Raw genomic sequence first — 19,379 nt, 5'->3', positions numbered from 1 at the left:
TTGCTTTGCAATACTGTGTATTTTATTGTATATGTTTATATTTATATATACACACATCCATACATTTACTAATATATATTTATCAGCATCACAGGCTGCTATGACAAAACAAATTGAATGAACCCTTCTCTAATGTGTAATGCTAGGGAATGTGGTCTTCACAATTTCTGCTCAAGAAGAAATGGGCAAAAATTGTTCTAATAAAATGTGCTATCATGTATGTGTCACACGCACCAGCAGTACTGGAAATTCACACTTCCTGTGTCCTTGCCAGTACTTGGTGTTCGAGGGCTTTTCATATTTTCCAATCTGATGCCTAAGGAAGAAAGTCTCATCATTTTAATTTGCATTTCCCTGATTTCTAATGAGAATGCATTTTGCTGCTGATGTTTATTGGCCATTTCAGTTTCTTCGTAGTGAATTGGGCGATATCTCTATTAATGTGATACTCCTAAGAGAATGCATAGGATTTGGGAAAGTGGTTTTCTTTCTTTCCTGTGAAATCACACTCATAAATTACCTTGAATACCACATTTTCTTCTACCTATAATCTTCAAGATGGGGTTCTTGCTCATATGGTGGCCTAAATGATGTGCTATGGTTTGGGAAAACACATTAGAACTTCCAGATAATTTATTTTTATCTAAAAATACAAGAAAAATTAAACTTTTTGTAAAGCTTCATACCCACAGTGATAAAGATTTACTCATATGAGTCATTTATAATCTATAACCCATGCACATAATGAGTAGAACATGCTTGTGATTTCCAAAAGACAGGTTTGATACTATTGTGTAAGAAGATGGCTCAGTGATAAAACAGTAGCATCTGTTGGTCCCTGCAAGGTGCCAGTTGCTTTACAAGTATTAATTTGATTCTCTATATAGAGTGGATTCACTGTATAGAGTGAACTGAATCATTTCTAGTTTATCGGGAACCCAGGAATGAAGGATCTTATATAGCTTACCCTAATGTTACTTTTAGTGAATTATACAATTAGGAGTTGCATTTACTCTAATTAATTAGAGTCCATAGCTCAATCTCCCACCTCCTCTGTTATTGGAGATGGAACCCAGGGCTTTCACATTGAGATACACCTCCAGTCCTTTTTATTGCAATTTTGAGACAAGGTTTTTCTAAGCCTATATGTTGCTCAGGCTGGGTTCAAACTTGTGATTCTCCTGCCTCAGCTTTCCCAGAGTGCTGGGAACACAGTAACTGGCATGGCACAGGAGATCAGTCTATTGAAGGAATTAACAAAAGAAATAGGTAGGAGGGAAGGAGGCAAGGAGAGGAAGGAGAAAGGAAGCAAGCACAGGAAATTCACCTGGTAAGGGTGGAAGGGGAGAGGAAGCTGGTAAGAAGAAGACTCCAAGGTGTGCCCATGCACCATGATGAAAGAAGCAGATAGGACAAGTACTTGGGAAGATCACTTGGCCTGGGCTGGAGTAGGCCTGATCCGGTCACCAGAGCTGCCACTAGGGAGGGTTTTCTGTTCACCAGAAGAGGGAGAGGTGAGGGGCAGAGGTCCTAGCTTTGACTGCCACTGGAATTATGGTCTTGGTGCCACCTCTGGAGAGCTGGACCAATGGTGGGCATGGCCTCTGCTTCCTGTGGCTGTGGGCAGTCTAGGGTTTTCTATGTCTCTTCACCTTCCCAGCTGGGTCCCCCATAACAGCTCTGGGGGACTGCAGAACAAAAGAGATGAGGAGAAGAGCTGGCTCTTCTGAACGCTGCTTCAGCTTTGGGACATGGGGCTGCCATGGACACCGAGAGGCATGGCTTCTGATGTTCTCAGCCTTGAGCCCAGAGAGCTTTTCTGTGCAGGAAGCATCTAAGGTTGTTATCCCTTCATAGTAGTGAGGTGAGGGGTGAGATGTGGGGAGAAGGTAGAAGGGTATTACCCTGATGGAAAGGAGCCATCTGTTGGCCAACAGCGCCCACCAAGCACACTTCTGTGTGCTGTAAGAGGGAGAGTCATTGGAGAAGACAACCACTGAGGATGGAGTGCCAAAAAGGAACTTTCACTGCTGGGGGATGCAAATGATTCCAGATGTTTCCTGGCTGGAATGAGGAGCCCAACCCAATGGGAAGCGCACTTCAGTGCAGGCAGCACAGAAGGCACAGGGCAGTGGGGTGCCAGCTCACAGAGGGTGTAGGAACTGCACCATACCCAGAGTCCTTTGTGAAGGGACATCGAGGAGGAGGGTGGACTGGGCCTGTGATCACATGCTTGCAAGACTGCATTCGTCCTTATGGTGAGGGTGGTGTTGGGGATCTGCCTGGAGCAGCCAGTGGACCGTGAGCTCATGTATTTGCAAAGCAACAAACAGTGCAGTTCCAACGTACAGAGGGGCCCATGTGGGACTTTCTCAAGATCTTTAGTGAGAGCAATTAGCTTTGTGGGGTCCTTGCTGGGTTCACTGCATCTTCAACAGACAAACTGTGAAGGCCAAGACCCAAGTCAAAAATGGCAGCTATGATTTGAATGCCTAGGTTTAAGGGAGTGCTAAAGGACAAGTCGGGGTGACCAGTACAAAGCCTTTGAGGAAGGAGGGATGAGGAGGCATGGAGTACATTCCTGTGGGCTTGGGTATTGTTTTTTTCTCTCTTGAGCTGAACTGCACATTGCACTGGGGTAGCAGATCCCTCCGTGGACCTTGAGTTTACAGTCACAGTGGTATTGAGCGATTAACTGTGGCAAAGATCTTGACTGTGTGTGATCTTCCAAACATTCACTTAAGCCTTCATCCTTCCCAGCACTAGGTCTGGGTGCTTTCTTTGTTCACCTGGAACAAAAGACAACCAGATGGTGACAGTGAATGGCACTGGTTGAATTTGGGTTTGAAACCAGCAGGAGGCTACAGGAGATAGGACCATTTTAGGATGAAATTTGCCAGAAGAAATTGGACTCCTGCTCATTAGAAGGGTTTTGAAAACAGAGCTGTTGTCTTTGGGAGCATTGTGGTTAAATAAATAACCTGAGCATCTAGAGCCCAAGAGCACTGTTTGTTTTCCCTTGCTCTGTACTTTTGATTTATTTTTTCCCCATTTGGTGCTAATTGGGCTGTATTTGCAAAAATTGCTATGACCTGCTATCCTGTATCCTTGGCCTAAAAGACACTTGAGGGGCTTCAGAGAAAAAAAGGAAGATACAAACATGTCCTTTCTTTCTTTTTTAAAAAAATATTCATAAAATTGAAAGCAAAATACAGAACGATGCAGTTCCACCCTACAAAGGGACTTAAAATGGAACTTTCTTAGGCCCTCGAGTGAGAGCAACATCTCTCACTGCTTTTCTGATTTTAAGTTTTTCTCTGTTTTTATTTAAATGTACTCAGAGACTATTAAGCAGCTGCTGTTGGCTATTTTGAGAAAAATGCTAGTATTCTCCCAAAGCACAATTTAACATTTTTCAGAAAGTATCCACTTAGCTTTAAAAAATGTGGTTTCCCTGAAAAGCTTATGTTAGTTTCATGCTTTCATAGCAGCCAGTGCGAGCAAGACAGCAGTTGGGCGAAGGAATGATTTGCTTGCCCGTGTGGTGTGTTTATTATCACATCTTATGACATTATATTTGGAGATATAACATCGCCTGCTGAGGGCAGTGGCAGGACTCTCTCACCTCATCTCCCAGGTGCCCAGGGAGGCAGGCAATCTACAGTTCCTGTGGCCACCCTGTCTGCTTGGCTGGCTGATTGAGACCATCGCAGCATATGGATACAGTGCAGAGGGTCCAGGAGGGCACCTGGCTCCAGAACTTGAGAAAAGAAAGGTCCCACGATCTTCTAGAGCAAAAGCCCTTTATGGGGCGCTGCGCATATGCACACTTGCTAATCTACAAAAGCCTGAGCTGAGTGTGGCTTGTGCCTGGCTCTGAGCTGGATAGTGAGACAGAAACAGACAAGCCAGGGCCCCTGTGCTCATGGCACTCACCAAGTAGAGAGGAGCCTGGTGTGGAAGCAGACAGGAACTCACATTTGGCAGCCCCTGGGGTTGGTGTGAGACCTCAGAAGAAGCAGCTTCTCCAGCCTCACATTCACTCCATGTTATGGCTGTGCCTCGATGTCCCCCCAAAGCCTCATGCACTCATAGGTGGGGCTTTACAGAGCTGGCTGGATTGAGGGCATGTGATACTAAGGTTAAGGGCACACGGTACTAAATTGGTTTGCTGGTTGGCTTGGCATAGTTTTGGGTGCGGATAATGGAAAGGCCCACCCTGAGTGTGGGTGGCACCATCCAAAAGGCTTGCAGCCTGGATGAGATAAAAGGGAAAGGGAGGCTTGTTGCTTCCTGCCTATCCTGCCATGGACTGTTTCTTTGCAGCTGTCATGTCCATGTGCCACGTTGCTCTGCCCTGGAGCCAGTCAACTACAGACTGAAGCCTCTACAAATTGTGAGTGGAAACAAAGTTACAGCAGTCCTCTAACTTGTGCATGCCAGGTATTTTGTCCCAGCAATGAGAAGGCAACTAAGGTAACCAGTGTTCACTGGGCTTCTAGCATAGATTATGATTTGTTAAACAGGCACAGATGCTCTTTGTGATCAAGTTCACAATCAACTAAGGGGTCCCTCCTGTTCTCCTCAGCCTCACATCTCTCAGATGTACAGACGTGTACACACAGAGGACACACAGGCACATTCACAGACCTATGCACAGGAAATTTCAATATGGGAGGTGTGCGTGTGCGTGTGTGTGTGTGTGTGTGTGTCCCCTCTTGTGCAGACAAGACAGCTTTTCAGAAGTTGTGCTGTCTTAATTGTCTGCCCCAGGGTATTTAGGAAAAGAGCTGGCAACCCAGAACTCTCCTTAGGCTCAGGAGCTGATGAGGTGAGCAAGAGGTGAGGCTGGGGCTGGGGTCACCCTTGCAGAGTGGCGCATTTGCCTTGCTCAGGGCCAGACTGTTCTGCCCCTGCCTCCCTTGACACTGTTTTTTCCTTTGGACATCGCACTTTTGATACTGTGGGTTGGGGTGTGGACTGGCGAGTGTGTCCTTGAGCTCCTTAGCATCTGCAGCCAAGGTGGCCCATAAGGAGGAGCTGTGACATGTGGCCTTGTCCTCGGATGACCTGAAGGTACAGAGGTTGAGGTGGGGGAGATGGTGGTGGGATGGGGCATGAATGAGGGCCACCAGCCTCCCCTTCCTCTCCCCTCTCTCTGCCCAAGACCTCTACTCCCAGGCCTGAGCTGCTCTGCTGGTCCTACCTAAACAGCCTCATTGATGGGAGCAGAGACCCTGTGCTCCTAGACTTCAGCAGGAGATTAGGAGAACACGGAGTCCCTTGTACAGGCAGAAAGACAAGAGGGACTCACCCAGGAAAAAGGAAGAGAGCACCAAAGGGAAGACAGTAGCAGGCAAGTAGGACTGTAGGATTACAGCAGCGGGCCACACCATGGAGCTGAGAAGTTCGCATCTCCTCCTAACTGTGATAACAGCACATCCCCGGGCGTGTACGTTTGGGGTGACTCTGGGGGAGCCCACCTTCTGCACTACCAGTCTGTGCAAGTCCACTTCGTGTGAGCTCCCATGCGACATCATGCTTGATCTTGTAACAAGCAACTTCATCCCCAGCACAAGTACTTACTGTACTCCTCTTTAATCAGTATTTAACGTGTACTCCTTATACTTTTAGTTACTATAAAAACAGTACTGGGCTGGGGATTTAGCTCAGTGGTACTGCACCTGCTTTGAAAGCACAAGGTCTTGAGTTAGATTTCTGATACCACAAAAACAAACAAAAAAACAGTGCTGTGTTACATGGGCAGCAGCCTTGAGCATCTTGTGCTCCCCCCCACCTCTTTAAAGGTAAGTGAGGTTTGAACCTGGGGGCTTTGTACTGAGTAACATCCTCAGACCTTTTTAAATGTTTTATTTTTGAGACAGGATCTTGCAACATAGCTAAGTTGTTCAGGCTGGGCTTGACTTTAGAATCCTCCTGCCTCAGCCTCCCGGGATACTAGGATTACAGGCTCCCAGGGCCACTTCCAGTGGGTGACCAATGCCCTGCAGGCCTGTGAGAGTGCTCCACAGTGTTCAAAATCACACATCCCTGCAGATCGCGGGACACAGCCCTGGGTGAGACCCACTGCTGTGAGTTCTGACTGGCAAATAGAGAAGTGAGACAGTCTCATAACTAATTCTGGTTGCACGAAAGTGATCCCCATTGTAGCAACTGATAAAGACCAATATTTATATTCACAGGCTGCATTGCCGCAGTGGGGGCACAGGTTTGAAGAGCCTGCTGGAAGGGAAGGAAATTGAGGCTCAGATGCTGAGAGAGGAGCTGAGTTCATTGTGCAGGCGGGGGCAGAGTCGGCCCTGGACTGTCAGAGGCTGCAGCGACGAGCAGAAGGGAGGAAGACTTCCAGGAGGGGAAGGGCCTGTAAATGACTTAACGGGGCTCTGGCGTCTTCACATCTTGGGCAAAACCCTCACCTCCAGTTTCCCTGGTCACCAGCTCAGGTCCCAGGTCATCTCTAGCTCCCCGCAGCTCCCTGGGGGAAGATGTGGGAACCTAAGGGACACCAGCTTCCTCCTCCCACTTGTCCAGCAGCACACGGGTAATCCTGATTCAGCCAAAAGTTTTAATTCCTCTTTCACTGCCCTGAAAACAATTATCTGCTCCCAAGTGCAACACTGGGCACAAACACAGATGTGCGGGTACAACTGTGAGCAGGACTTTGGTGAGAGTCAAGTCCATCCGTATTTGTCTATTAAAATGGGGCCCTGAAGGCATCAAGCTGGGAGGAAAAGTTCAGTCTAAATGCACATGTCCGGACTTCCCTGTTTGGCTGAGATTTTTCTGTAGCTCTGGTTTGTATTTATGGATTTCTGCAGTTTACTTTGACGGGGGGATTATTTTTCTCTCTGCCAACATTAGCTGATTGATTCAATGCACCTGCTCACTTTCAGATAGGGTCTGAGAAACTGCAGCCCAGGCTTGCATCTGTATTTAAAAATGGGAAATACAAAATGGGTTTAAACTTGAATATTTCATTGAGACACTGCATTGTACAAGTAATTTATTTTGGAAATATGGGCCTCTGCCTGGGCCGTGTAGATTCTGATGCTCAGACTTACTTCTGAATATTAATATCTCTGAGGCTGTGCACAATTTGAGATTTCACACAACCTTATCGCCTCGAGATACTTACATAGCCATGAAGGGAATAAAGTGAATGCCTCTATCAGGATATTGGCTTTCCACACTTTGACTTTAACTAATGTCATCTAGACAAGAAAGACAACAACATTCACAATGGAAGACAATGCTGTTAATCACAGAAGACCCTGGATGCGAGACTTCATCATTCTCAGGACCATGGAAGTTATACATTTGGGGCAAATAGATTTTTACTTTCATTTCCAGCTCACAAAAATAAATATTTGCTTGGCTTTTATTTTTATTTGTAAAGGAAAGCTTCAGGAGTCAGATTTGCCAAGGAAGACCCCACAGGCCCCATGCTGTCTCTCCTCCGCACGCCCTGGTTTGCCAGGCCATGCCCGGTACCCTCTGAAGAGAAAAGCTGGAGCAGGGGAGCGGTGCTGACCAGAGGCCCAGCCTTCTGGGATCGCCTCCTTTCCTGGGGATCAGTTTCCCCTTCTGCCATCCTTGGAGTACTTCATGCCTCTAAGCTTGAAGATGACTCCTGTGTTGAACAAGAGGGGAGCTGCCATGGTAGGGGAGTAGGAAGGAAGACTACGGATATTTAGGGGGCTCAGGTGAGTTCCCCAAGAAGGGATGTTAAAATCTTAACCTCTGGTGCCTCTGAAAGTGACCAGTGGGTCTCTACAGATGTGGCCATGTGAGGAAGAGGTGACCCTGAGCGAGGGAGGGTGCCGTCTGCCAGCAGTTTGACAAAAAGCGAGACAGAGACCCAGACAAAGAGAGGGAAGTCTGGGCTTCCTGAAACTGGAAGAGATGAGGAAGGTGCTACCCCAGAGGCCCCAGAGGGTGCTGGAATCAGCTGTCCCTGGGGTCCTGACTGTGGTCTTCATATCTGTGAGAAGGAGCTGATGGAAGCTTCCCAGTTTGTGGTCCTTGCACAGCTGTGGGAAAGTGGGGCTGGAAAGAACAGAGTCATGGCTGCAGCTCTAGGGCAGGGGATCGGGGTTCAAGGTCTTGGGCTCTCCCGAGTTATACAAGCAGATCAGATACTTGGAGTCTCTGTAAAGTGAGGGGGCGGGGTGAAGATTTTCTACCTCATATGACTATGCATAAACAAATGATGTGTGTAAAATGTTTCGTGTAGTGTGGGTAGATCACCAAGTGTATGTGTATCTGTGTGGTCACTTTAGTACGCAACCCCAGTGTCACGAGTTAAGGCCCGATGGCAAATGTACCCTTGAGACCCACACAAGTTGGTCTGAATCATTAAAAATCCTTTCTGTTCTATTTAAACAAGATGTTCATCGTTTGATTCTCTGAAATATCCCTATGCATATCAGAGCCCAATGTAGAGGAGCAAACGCATGACTGAGTCTAAGTCCTTGGGTTCAAATCCAAGTCTTTAGTATTTGTGTGACTCTGAGAAAGTCACTTGATGTCTCCAAGCCTCTCTGGCAGCAACAAAATGGCAATAAGCAGAACCTCACAGGCTGGCGGCATAGATTGAAGTGAGAAGAGTGGTGGAAGGCTTATTAAATTGTAACTTCCCAGAAATTACTGGTTGTGATTGGTATTGGAACTGAGCATACAGCCCAGGGAAAGGTCTGCCATATAGATGGTGTTCAACCATGTAGATGGGGCTGGGAATCATGTCCGTGCAGTCATTAGGATTCCTAGGCAGGAGACTTTCCTGACCAGGGGCCCTATTTATTCTGGTGCGAACACACCTGGATAGGTGAATGATCAGGCCCTACCCAGACAGGAGTTGGATATCCAAGTGTAAACTTGCATATTCCTGGTGAGAGGCCTGAAAAGAATAGGGTTCCCTGAGCTACTGGAATGTCTGTAAATGGAGCTGAGTTTCCTAAGCCTTTCAGTGAGTCACGTTCTGGATTAGCCCAGGAGCGAATATGGCGGCACTGTGGCTGTGGTGGAGGGTGGTACAGGCAATCTTCTGAAGCCGTGTGAGCCCAGAGGGCTGCCTGGCAGGATGTTCTCAAGCATTTCCTGTCCTTCTGGCCTTCTTACCTCTCCCAATCCTTTCCCAGTTGTCCCTCAAAAGCCCAGAGGTTGGGGCCATTTAGATTTTACAAATACCAATTTCACCATTATAGCCTCCTAGAGATTACGCTTTTTGAGTAAAACAACTGAAGCAGAAACTGTAGTATTTGCTTTATTTAAGACCAGATCCTCAAGGCAGGGCAACTCTGGGGGCAATTTTGAGGGTGTAGGTGGTGGGTGATACCACTTTTGTTGATTCCTGGATTCTCCAAGTCTGCACTGGCCACAGCAAGCCCCCGGGCTCCACTGCAGAGCAGAGTTGCTGCCCTGACTGGCTGTGCTCTGGGAACTGTTCAGGGGAGAACTGAAGACCAGCAAAGAGGCAGGATTCCAACATAGGTGGGGCCTTGAAGCTGGCCAGAGCCCTTCCCACACCCCGGAATGATCCAGACTGGTAGTCCACAATAGCACACAAGACAGATTGGACCTCCTGCCAGAAGATGACCTAAGCATTAGCCATAAAATTGCTGTTGAGAAAGCCATCTCTTACAGAAGGAGCAAAACAATAAATTTGGAGCTGGACAGCTCTCTCCTCAGGAAGGTTCTTATTTTTTCCTTGTGAAAATGCCACCGCATATCCCTGATCTTGGCTGCCCCAGCTTGGTCACCCCACCATGGACTCAAGAAAAGCAAGCATCTCTTCCAAGAGCCCTGGTGGATTTAGCTTCCCCTCTTTCCAAGTGATCTCCGAACATTCTTTTCCAAGTGTTGCATGAACACACTTCTGTGTGCACACAAATACCACAAGCAATTGCATATAGGTTCAGAAGGAAACAAGATGAAATTTTAGAAACCCTAGGCTCCTCCTCAAAGCCTCTTGAGGAGGACTTTGCATGCTTTCCTGGCCCTTTTTCTGAGTCTTGGCTCCAGAATCGACATTGTCACTCAGAGAATCCCTGACGCTGACTAATTACTGACAAGAGTCCCTCAATCTGTTCCTGCCTGTGGCCCGACCCTGGACTGACAGTCGCTTCTAGTTCTGTGGCTTTGACCTCTATCAGTCCTGTCCCTGAGTGAGCAGGAATGTCTTCCCTGGTCACATCCATGCCTGCCTCTGCTGTTGCACATGGCCACAGCTTGGGCAGCAGCTGCAGGGGACCTAGGGTCTCATCTACAAAGTGTGGCTGACCATATCTCCATAGCAACCTACAGCTTTCCTGGTGGGATCTCCCAGGTCAGCACAGTGCATAGTGCAACATGGCCAGCCCCTTCTGCTTTAGGACGCTTTGTCTGGACCTCCCCTTCCACGTCGGGTGGGTGACTGCTCACCTCACTGGCCTCGACGCCCAATACCCAACACGACCCCCTCCCTGTCTCCTTACTTGTGCCCTGTATCTCTGACTGAGACAGGAAATGGAGCCATTTTCAGATGTGTGCTCTTCCATGTTTCCTAGCACCAGACCCCTGACTGTCCAGTCTCCCCCAGCACTCCCTGAGTCAGAGGCAGTGCCCTGCGAACACCTGGGAAATGCATGCTCTGAGGAATGAATAGGTGTGGTGACCAGAGAGGCCCTGGTAATGTTGGTCAGAGTACTTGGTTCTTACAGACTGGGGACCAATGTCACTCTGGCAAGCGAAGGTCACACAAGGCACAATGTCTTGCAACCCTCAGGTGACTCCTATGCTGAAGCTGATCCATCACTCTCACTGAACCTCCTACTATTTCTTTGGTTAAAATATTCAGGCAGAGCCAGGCCTTGGTTTCAGATCCATCTTGAGAAATGGCCACCCCTTTTTTACTTGGTATTGGGGATAGAACCCAAGGCCTTGGCACTGAGCTACATCCCCAGCCTTTTTTCATTTTGAGATAAGGTCTCACTAAGTCATTAAATTGATCAGGCTGAGCTTGAACTTGTGATCCTCCTGCCACAGGCTTCTAAAAGATTGGGATGACAGGAGAGTTAAAGGCCCATCTTGAAACACCAGAAACCTGTACACGAGGGAACTGGACCTGTTTTGTAAAATGTTTGGAAAGTGACACTTCCTGAGGCCTGGTCACATTAGAATATGCGCTCTCTGTCTGGAATGACAGACAGAAACCCCACAGGACTTCCGTGCTCCGGAGTCCGTGTGCCTGAACCTTTCCCTGTGCCCACAGGGGCTGTGACCAGGACACTGCCTCTCCACGTGCTCTCAGCACTTCACATCCCTTTGCTTTGGTCCCTTCTAGAGAAGATGCTCTTGAAGGGTGGCCTTTGTCCCCACAAAGACACATCTTCGCTCTCTTCTCTGAGACAGGGGACACCCTGCTTCAGCACGGGAGCTCCAGGCTGGGTGGCAGTGCAGCGCCGCACGACGAAAGGGTGTCATCTGCCCTCGCTGACTTGACTTCTTTAGACCTATTTTTCTGTATTTCTCCCTCCTTCCAATCGCAACCTCTGCTGAAAAGACCCCCAGGCACAGGGACAATAACATCATTCATTAAAATATTTAAATCAGCTGCAGCAGCGATAATGACCAAGATAAAACCATGAAGCACAAACTGGCTGTAACAGAGACACCTAGTTTGCCAAGGGGGCTTGGAACAGTCTGGATTTGGGTGCTGGATATGGCGAACCCTTGTCAATAGACAGGACCTCAGATGAGCTGGCGGTTCTACCATTCTGTCCCGGCTGGCTGTTTTTACCTGTTTCCCAACCATCTCCGATTCCAGGGTTTAATAAGACCACTGCTTTTAGTGCCAAACAATAAAATTCTTATAAAAGAAACTGTTACTTAAGATAAAAACTATTTCATTCAGTTATCTGGCAAAAGTATCACAAATAATAGTTGCTTCTAATTTTTCCTAAAAAGATTAAATTTTGCCTTGCGTCCTGCAAGCAGGTAATTGCTAGCTGATAGAATCTGGGATGAGAACAAAGACCCTGATATATTTTGTTGGAGAAATAAATCCAATTTGAAAACCAGGAGCTGTGGGGAAAGTGCTTTGGACATGGAGGGAACAATGCAGTTTGGGACAACTAAATATGGGGTGTGTGGGATGGTTAGGAGTCAAGTCTCTGGAGAGAGTGCGCTGGGTGTGTCCCCCACAAAGTTCTCCCTAGCCACTCTACCACCTGTGAATGGCTTACAACCCCCCGTAGAAGAATCCTCATCTGCGAGATGGGGAGGCAATGCCCATCTCGCTGGCCCTGCGGGGCTACTGTGCCTGGCTCTGTGTGTCCTCCTCCAGCTGACCTCGGCTTCTGGTCCGCTGAGGGGAGGCCAGGCTGCCTCCCCCATCCCCAGTGTCATTTCCAGTGGGGGTGTTGGCCTCATGTGACTCCAGCTTCCCTGGATTCTCCCTCCCACTGGAGAGCCTCGGCTGCCCCATTCTGACAGCCCCATCTGCCATCCTGGTAGCAGTGGCTTCTGGTTGTCACCGATTCCTTGGTGCTCTCATTTGGTTCCTTAGCAATCCCGTGACCTTGGTAACCAACCCAGGGACTGGACTCCTCTGGTGGGAGCATCTTGGGTACCTTTTGTCTCCTTGACCCTCCTCCTCCCTCCCCTTCCTTCCTTCCTTCCTTCCTTCCTTCCTTCCTTCCTTCCTTCCTTCCTTCCTTCCTTCCTTCTTTCCTTTTCTTCCTTTCCCCACCTTTCCTTCCTTCCCTCCCCAATATTTAAAATCTTGTTGCACCTTCAGTCAATGTGATGACCTTTTCTTTAAGACTCTGGTCAGGTGTCACTAGCCCAGTAGACTTTCTTTGGCATCTCCAACAGAAATAATCATTTCTTTCTCTTAGTGCCATGTTTTCTACTCAGTCTACCTCTATTTTATTATGAACTGCAAGGATTATAATTATTTCTTTTCCTTCCTTCCTCTCCCTCCCTCCCTCCCCTTTTCCTTCTCCTGACTTCTTCAGTCTTTTCACCTTTGTGTCTTTTTCTTTAGCCACAGAGTAGCAATTAGCTTATTTTATCAAGCTAATTTGGCCAGCGTTGCATAAATGTGACCCAAGTTGTGAAGAGAGTGGTGGGGGGGCCTGGAGGTGGGGCCCTTCCTCCTTGGGGACACCACCCTTTTCTCAGAAGTCTCCTCCCTTCAGATCTCAGGGATCCCAGGGAAAAACTTCATAGTGCTTTGTCTCTCCCACCTCCCTCCATCCCATTTTTAAAAGCACTGTATAATTCATAAACTATCTGCCTAAATAAATGTTTATCTGGGCACCAGGCAAGGAGCCTGCAGTATCTCCATGGAAAACGAATCATTATTTAACCTTTGATGAATTATTATTTATGGGACTCAGAGAAGCTGGCAAATCTGCTCCCCTCTCCCTCTCTCTCCACCCCACCTTCTCCCTGGAGGAGAAATCAGAAAAATCGCCCATTGTCCACCAAGCCGGTCCTAAGAACCAGGGTCCAGGCTATAGCAGCCCCTTGTCCATGGATACATCTTGGGGGGAACGGACTCAGGCCAAAGCCAGGGAGACAGCACAGCTCACAGGGATGGAGGCCTCCACAGCTGCCCTCAAGCTAGATGCCACTGTCCACCCTACAATTTGTCCCTACAACCAGACAAATAGCAAATGTCTTGGTTGCTCATCTTTAGTTTTTGTTATTTGGTTTTTGATTTTTTGAGACAAGGTCTTACTATGTAGCTGTGGTGGGCCTTGAACTTATGCAATCCTCCTGCCTCAGCCTCCCAAATATTGGGGTTAGAGACATGTTGCACCACACCCAGCATTTTTTTTTAACCCTCTACTTTTTTCTTTTAACAGAAAAAAAATCTACCCCATGAAGCAGGTCTGATCACTGAGCCTGGAGAGCAAAGCTGTTTGAGAACAGGAAAGAGAGGATTGGGAGGAAAACAGCAGAAAAGAATCGCACTTGCTGTCATTGCCCAGGGTGGAGCTGTCTTCAGGGCCCACAGTGGCATGGGGAGGGCAGTTGTGGGGAGGAGAAGGCTGTGAGTTCAGGGCAGTGTGTCGTGGTGTGCACTCCATCACCTGCAGCTTCCCATGGAATAGAAGGCAAGTCCTCCATTATAAACTAGTATGGGTGACCCTCATTTTTCTCCTCCTAAAAAGTATCATGATGAGACACAAGAAGGAGTAGCTATGGGAGGCTTGAGGGGAGTCTCTGGCTCCTAAGCAGAGTCATTTCTGACCTGAACAACCCAGTGGAAAGAGGGAAGACAGCGGGGTCACCCTTAAATCCTGGACTTGTTGAACATCATCTTTGACACCCATGTTGGGAGAGTCCACGCACCCACTGTGTCTGAGGACCGCAAGGCCTGTGCAGAAAAGTGCATTTCTCCAGCTCTCCCCACTGAGCCTTGTTGTAGAAGACGTGCTAAAAATTTGCACTGGGTGCAGATACACACACCTGTCATGCCAGCTCTTTGAAAGGCGGAGGCAGGAGGATCTCAAGTTCAAGCCCAGCCTGAGCAACTTAATGACTTAGTGAGCCTCTATCTCAAGATAAAAGAAATTAAAAGGGCTGGGGATGTAGCTCGTAGCCAAGGCTCTGGGTTTTATTTCCAGAATTGCAGACAACCTCTGGCTCCAAATTGCTAGCTTTGTGTTGAATGGTATATCACAATGTCCCTGCTTGACACATTTAGCTTTAAAAAACAACTTTTAGGGATGCGGTGCTGAGTTCAGTTGTGTAAGCATTTCCTTACTTCCTGCGCTTATGCTATGTGGACCTCGAGTATTCATCTCAGCACCACCCTGATTCCCTTTGTCAGGAGAAGAAAGGCAATTAGATCCTGTAAACATCCCATTTGCTAGCAGTGCCAAGTGTATGTTTCGGTTAACTCTACACCCTTAAAGGCACATTAATTTGAAGTAATTCAGTGGACGAGAGGATAGTGTTGGGGTCCACTCTTTTGGGATTGGTGCTGACAGCTGTCAGAGCTTGCCGGTGCCCAGGCAGGTCTGGAATTAACCAGATGGAGACCCAGAAGCCGGTGGTCTCCTTGCTTCACAGTAGCTCTGTGTGGCGAACACACGCCTGCTCCTTGCTTTCCAACTCATAGCCTCAAAATGCAAGGGTTGGGTTGAGGGCTTTGGGGAATGATTTCTGGAGTTGCTGGTGATTTATCAGAGTCATCCCATGGGATGGACAGGGTTTGGACTGGCAATGATGAGGTGGATGGCATATAAGTGGAAGACCCTAGTGTTACAGCACAGTTAGCCATCAGTGCTCAATTCTTTTTAGGGCTAACTAGATCTTCCTGGCGTGGTGCTACACTGGAGCAGCCTTCTAGATGACCCAGGATGCACACAGGTGCTTCCCAAGGGAGCACCAGGGTGGTGGCCACAGGGACCGCCCATGGTCAACAGTGGTGGTGTCTCGGCATGAGGAGAAGGGTGGCCTTGAACACTGGGCCCTGGGTCCTGAGACAGACTCCACCACCAGCTTTCTGTGCATGAGGCCCCACACACGGCTTCCATTTCCCTCCTGGATCCCCTTGGCAGAGCTGATCGCTCCCCAGTGGGACTCGGTGATGCCACACTTGGCACTGTGGCCAAGGTGATGTCCCTCCGCTTGGAGTTCAGGTCTGGCTGTAAGCTCTGGGTTCAGCAGTTTTATCCCAGTGACCTCTGACCCTGTCTCCTGGGCCTCAATAGTCCCAGGGCAATGTCTCAGTCAGTTTGAGATGCTGTCACAAGACCCCCCGAGACCGGGAAGTTTACAGAGTGTACCAATATGGGAAGCCCATGCCCTCATCCAGAAGCACCTACTGGTGAGGAGGGTCATTTTCAGCTTTCCAAATGGCATGTTGACGGCTGGGTTTCTATGGCAGAAGGGAGAAGGGCAAGATAAGGGAGGCTCTTCTTCCCTGGGGCCCTTAATCCTTTCATGAAGGCAGAGCCCATGTGACTCAGCTGACTCTCCAAGGCCACAAGACCCCACACTACTGGGCTGGGGATGCAGTTTCACCGGGAGTTTTGGAAACCGTAGAGGCCCTCGGCCTAGACGTGTCCACTGAGATGACATGAGGCCCAGGACAAGTTGCCCTCCTGTCCAGGGCTTCCTGGCTTGCCCCTCCTCAGACCTGGATGCCCTGGGGACAGAGGGGTCGGGTTAGGGTGAGGGGCTCCCATCCCAGAGTGGCGTTGTACCCTGCCTCCCCACATCCTCTGCTGCCATCACTGCCTGCACTCTCCTGACTCACAGTGGGCCTTATGCACCCCATGGAATCCAGAGCCACGGACTACAATGCAAAGGACACAAAATCATCGTCCTGACCTGATTTCTCCTCCTGAGCGTGGTGCGCATGCAAATTGACAGCTCCCTTCCCCATATGGGAGGCAAACAATATTTTTTTTTCTTCTCAATCTGGAAATTATCCTTCTCTGATTGAGAGGTTTGAGTCCCTTCTGCTTGTAATAATATTATTATTTATAATTTATGTTCTTAATTTTTATAAATAGTGCTCGGTCACCATGGCAACAGGATCTTCACAAATCATTAAATTAAATAATGAGTAGTCACGATGCTTTGCACTTCTGTTCATTTTCTTACTAAAAAAAAAAAAACCCAAGATCTCCAAGTTCTTGAAAAAATACTAATTAATTGGACCTTCCTACCAGCGTTTTCTGAAGGTGAGGAATGAGGTAAACGCCTCTTGCCTCTCTGCTGCTTCTGTCAGAGTGAGGAGACCCTGCAGCAGGGTGGACCATTCCTCATAGCGCAGCCTCGGATCCCTACCGAGGGTCGGCACAGGTGCTGGTGAGGGTGTCTATGAGCTGAGGCCCAGGTTACCTGCCGGCAGCCAGCTTGCCTGGTGGTGGCCTGGCCAGGGGACTCACTGTGGTCCTGGTCCACTGCCTGGCTGGGCTCACAGCCCAGGCAGAGAGTTCCAACCTCAGCACCACTCATACCTGGGGCTGGGCAGTTCTGGCTGGGTAGGTTGCCCTGTGGATTATAGGACCCTCAGCAACATCTGCCAGTAGCACCCTCTGCCCCAGTGTGACAACCAAAAATGTCTCCAGAAGTAGGCAGAAGTCCCTGGGGGAGCATCACCCGTGCTGAGAATCTGTGGCCCAGCCTTGGAGCTCATTTGGGACAGTGAGGTACAGCTTTCTTGCTCTGTTATTTATGCTATTTTTTTGTTTGTGTTTGGACAGCTCCCTGAGGAAATTCTCACATATGTTAACACCTGATTTCCTGTAGCTTCCGGTGTGTGACTCTTACTGTCACCCCGGGACTGGAGGACTACACCCCCTCCCGTCCTGGCACAGCCCTTCCCATCTGACACCCACAACTTAGGCCTCCTGAATTGCTTCTCAGGCTTTTCACCTGTCCTTCCAACGAGTCCAGTTTCAATTCTTTCAGAACACTCTCCCCTGATGTCCCTTTGGAGGCCCAGCATCCCCATTGTGATACCACATGTCCCCAGTGACACTTGTTTTGCCCTGTTATTTGGAAAGTCTTCTAACACTTGGTGATAAGAACACAAAGAGATGAAGTCTCTAGAGAAGACTTAAAACTCTAATTCGGAGACAACGTATTTGATGAGTGGGTCATTGTCTAAAGGCAGATGCAAGAGGTGGAGTCGAAATGATCCCAGGGTAGAGATGGTGACACACAGTAGTAGCATTTTAGCACAGAAGAGAGTGGAAGGAAGCATTATTTACACCTGCAGGCATCAGTAGTGGGACTGCTGGAAAGAGAGATGATTAGCAGAGCGGGCAGCTGGCAGGTCGGGGAGGAGCTCATGGTGGCCGATGTCACACTGCTGGGGTACATCATGCAGGAAGAGTGGCAGAGATGTTGGCAAGAGCTCAGAGGGCCTTGGGAACTAGTGAATGGAATCCGGGTAGAACACCCTGCATCCCAGCGGGCTTTGCCTGAACTTTGGAGTCCTGAGAAGAACAGAAGTGATTCCAGCCTCTGGCCATTTGGGAGATGTTGCCAGTGCTTTCCTGAAACCCAGAAAACGATCCTCAGATTATGGTGGGACAGTTGGCAGCAGAGATAGCAAGGAGAACTAGTGTGTAACACCCCCAGAAGCCTCCTGAAGCTCTGAGCCAAGGTTCAGGGATGTTTGTCCATGAAGAAAGACTGAGGCCTTTGTGGGGGAGACCTGGCTGGGAATGCTGCATGGAAAACTAGCTCTGGGCCCGGCGAGTGTTGCTTCTCTATCTACTCTGTTATCCGACACCTAAATAAACAGCTTCTGGGATGTGTTGAATTGTGACCCCTCCGAATGCATGTTTTGAAGCCCCGATCCTCCAGGATGAGAGAAGACAACCACATTTTACCCTTGGAGGATATAGCAGTGGTTAGGGAAGATGAGGTTGCATCAGAGTAGAGTGGACCCTAACCCAAGGTGACGGTGTCCTTATAAGAAGAGGACACTGGGCCGCAGAGAGGAGCACACAGGGAGAAAACCATGCAAAGCTGCAGACAGAAATCAAGGTGATGCTTCTACAAGTTCAGAAAGATGGCTGGCAGCTTCCATGGGCCAGAGAAACAGCCTGGAGCACGTCCCTTCTCTCTTCTGAGGGTGCACAGCCCCGCCACACTCTGATCTCGACTTCTGTTCCTCCAGAACTGAAGAATAACACATTCTTGTTGATGAAGGCACCCGGTCTGTGGTACTTTGCCTCTACAGTCCTAAAGAAAAGAGCACAGGTAGGTTGTATGGAAATTAAATGGACTCATCCCAAAGTCAGAAGATGGATCATGTAGCACCTAGCACAGGTCCTACCACATGAGTTCAAGGTACCCATGAGGGAGGAGATGGCACTAGAAGGAAGGTGCCCGAGGAACAGGACACAGTATTCTGAGCCTCTACATGTGACCCCATGGACCACTGGCCTGGGTCCAAAGCAGAACAGCTCTGGGCCTAAGTACCTGCCATGCTCCATGTGGTGGGTTTAACATGCTGGTCCTGTCCTTCCTGGCAAACAGCACTCTCCATGTTCAACAGAGAAATTCGCTGAAGTTCCGAGAGACGTCATTCACATCCTCCCAGCCATTCATGTGTGGGTGCCCAGCACCTTGCTTGGGTCTGAGAATCTAGAAGCACCTGGATAATGGTGGTGGGTGAATGGATGCAGTGAAAGGAGGGGGCGTTCACTTTCACGCCCAGGATCTCATTCTGGAGCCCGTCCCCTTCATCTTCTCTGTTCTTCTCCACTTGCCTGGCAATGAAGGTAGCAGGATAGAGAAGAGGAAGAAGAGGCGGCCACCACCTGTCTAGACCCTCACTGTCCCCTCCATCAACAAGGTTGCTGAGCCACTTTCATTAGGACTAAATGAGCTATTTT

At 48.7% G+C, this 19,379-nt stretch overlaps 1 protein-coding gene across 1 annotated transcript; it reads left to right on the top strand.

Moving 5' to 3' along the window:
- The first annotated feature begins 6,000 nt into the window (after nucleotides 1-6,000).
- Nucleotides 6,001-7,280, top strand: LOC104851867. Its single transcript, XM_010609237.1, has 3 exons — nucleotides 6,001-6,077; nucleotides 6,204-6,685; nucleotides 7,237-7,280. Exons 1-3 carry the CDS (start codon nucleotides 6,001-6,003, stop codon nucleotides 7,278-7,280), a joined length of 603 nt encoding a protein of 200 aa, XP_010607539.1.
- Nucleotides 7,281-19,379: the final 12,099 nt, after the last annotated feature.

The sequence above is a fragment of the Fukomys damarensis genome, unplaced genomic scaffold (assembly GCF_012274545.1).
Source record: "Fukomys damarensis isolate Sample0158 unplaced genomic scaffold, DMR_v1.0_HiC HiC_scaffold_21, whole genome shotgun sequence".
NCBI lineage: Eukaryota > Metazoa > Chordata > Mammalia > Rodentia > Bathyergidae > Fukomys > Fukomys damarensis.
The sequence above is the reverse complement of the archived record's forward strand: the minus strand, read 5'-3'. Positions and strand labels throughout refer to the sequence as shown.

What these genes read in the sequence shown, in the direction of transcription:
- LOC104851867 (XM_010609237.1), top strand. Translation starts at nt 6,001, where the DNA reads ATGCCCTGCAGGCCTGTGAGAGTGCTCCACAGTGTTCAAAATCACACA. An exon ending in ATCGCGGGACACAGCCCTGG is followed by an intron (nt 6,078 to 6,203) that starts GTGAGACCCACT and finishes TTATATTCACAG; the next exon opens with GCTGCATTGCCGCAGTGGGG. An exon ending in CAACTGTGAGCAGGACTTTG is followed by an intron (nt 6,686 to 7,236) that starts GTGAGAGTCAAG and finishes AATGTCATCTAG; the next exon opens with ACAAGAAAGACAACAACATT.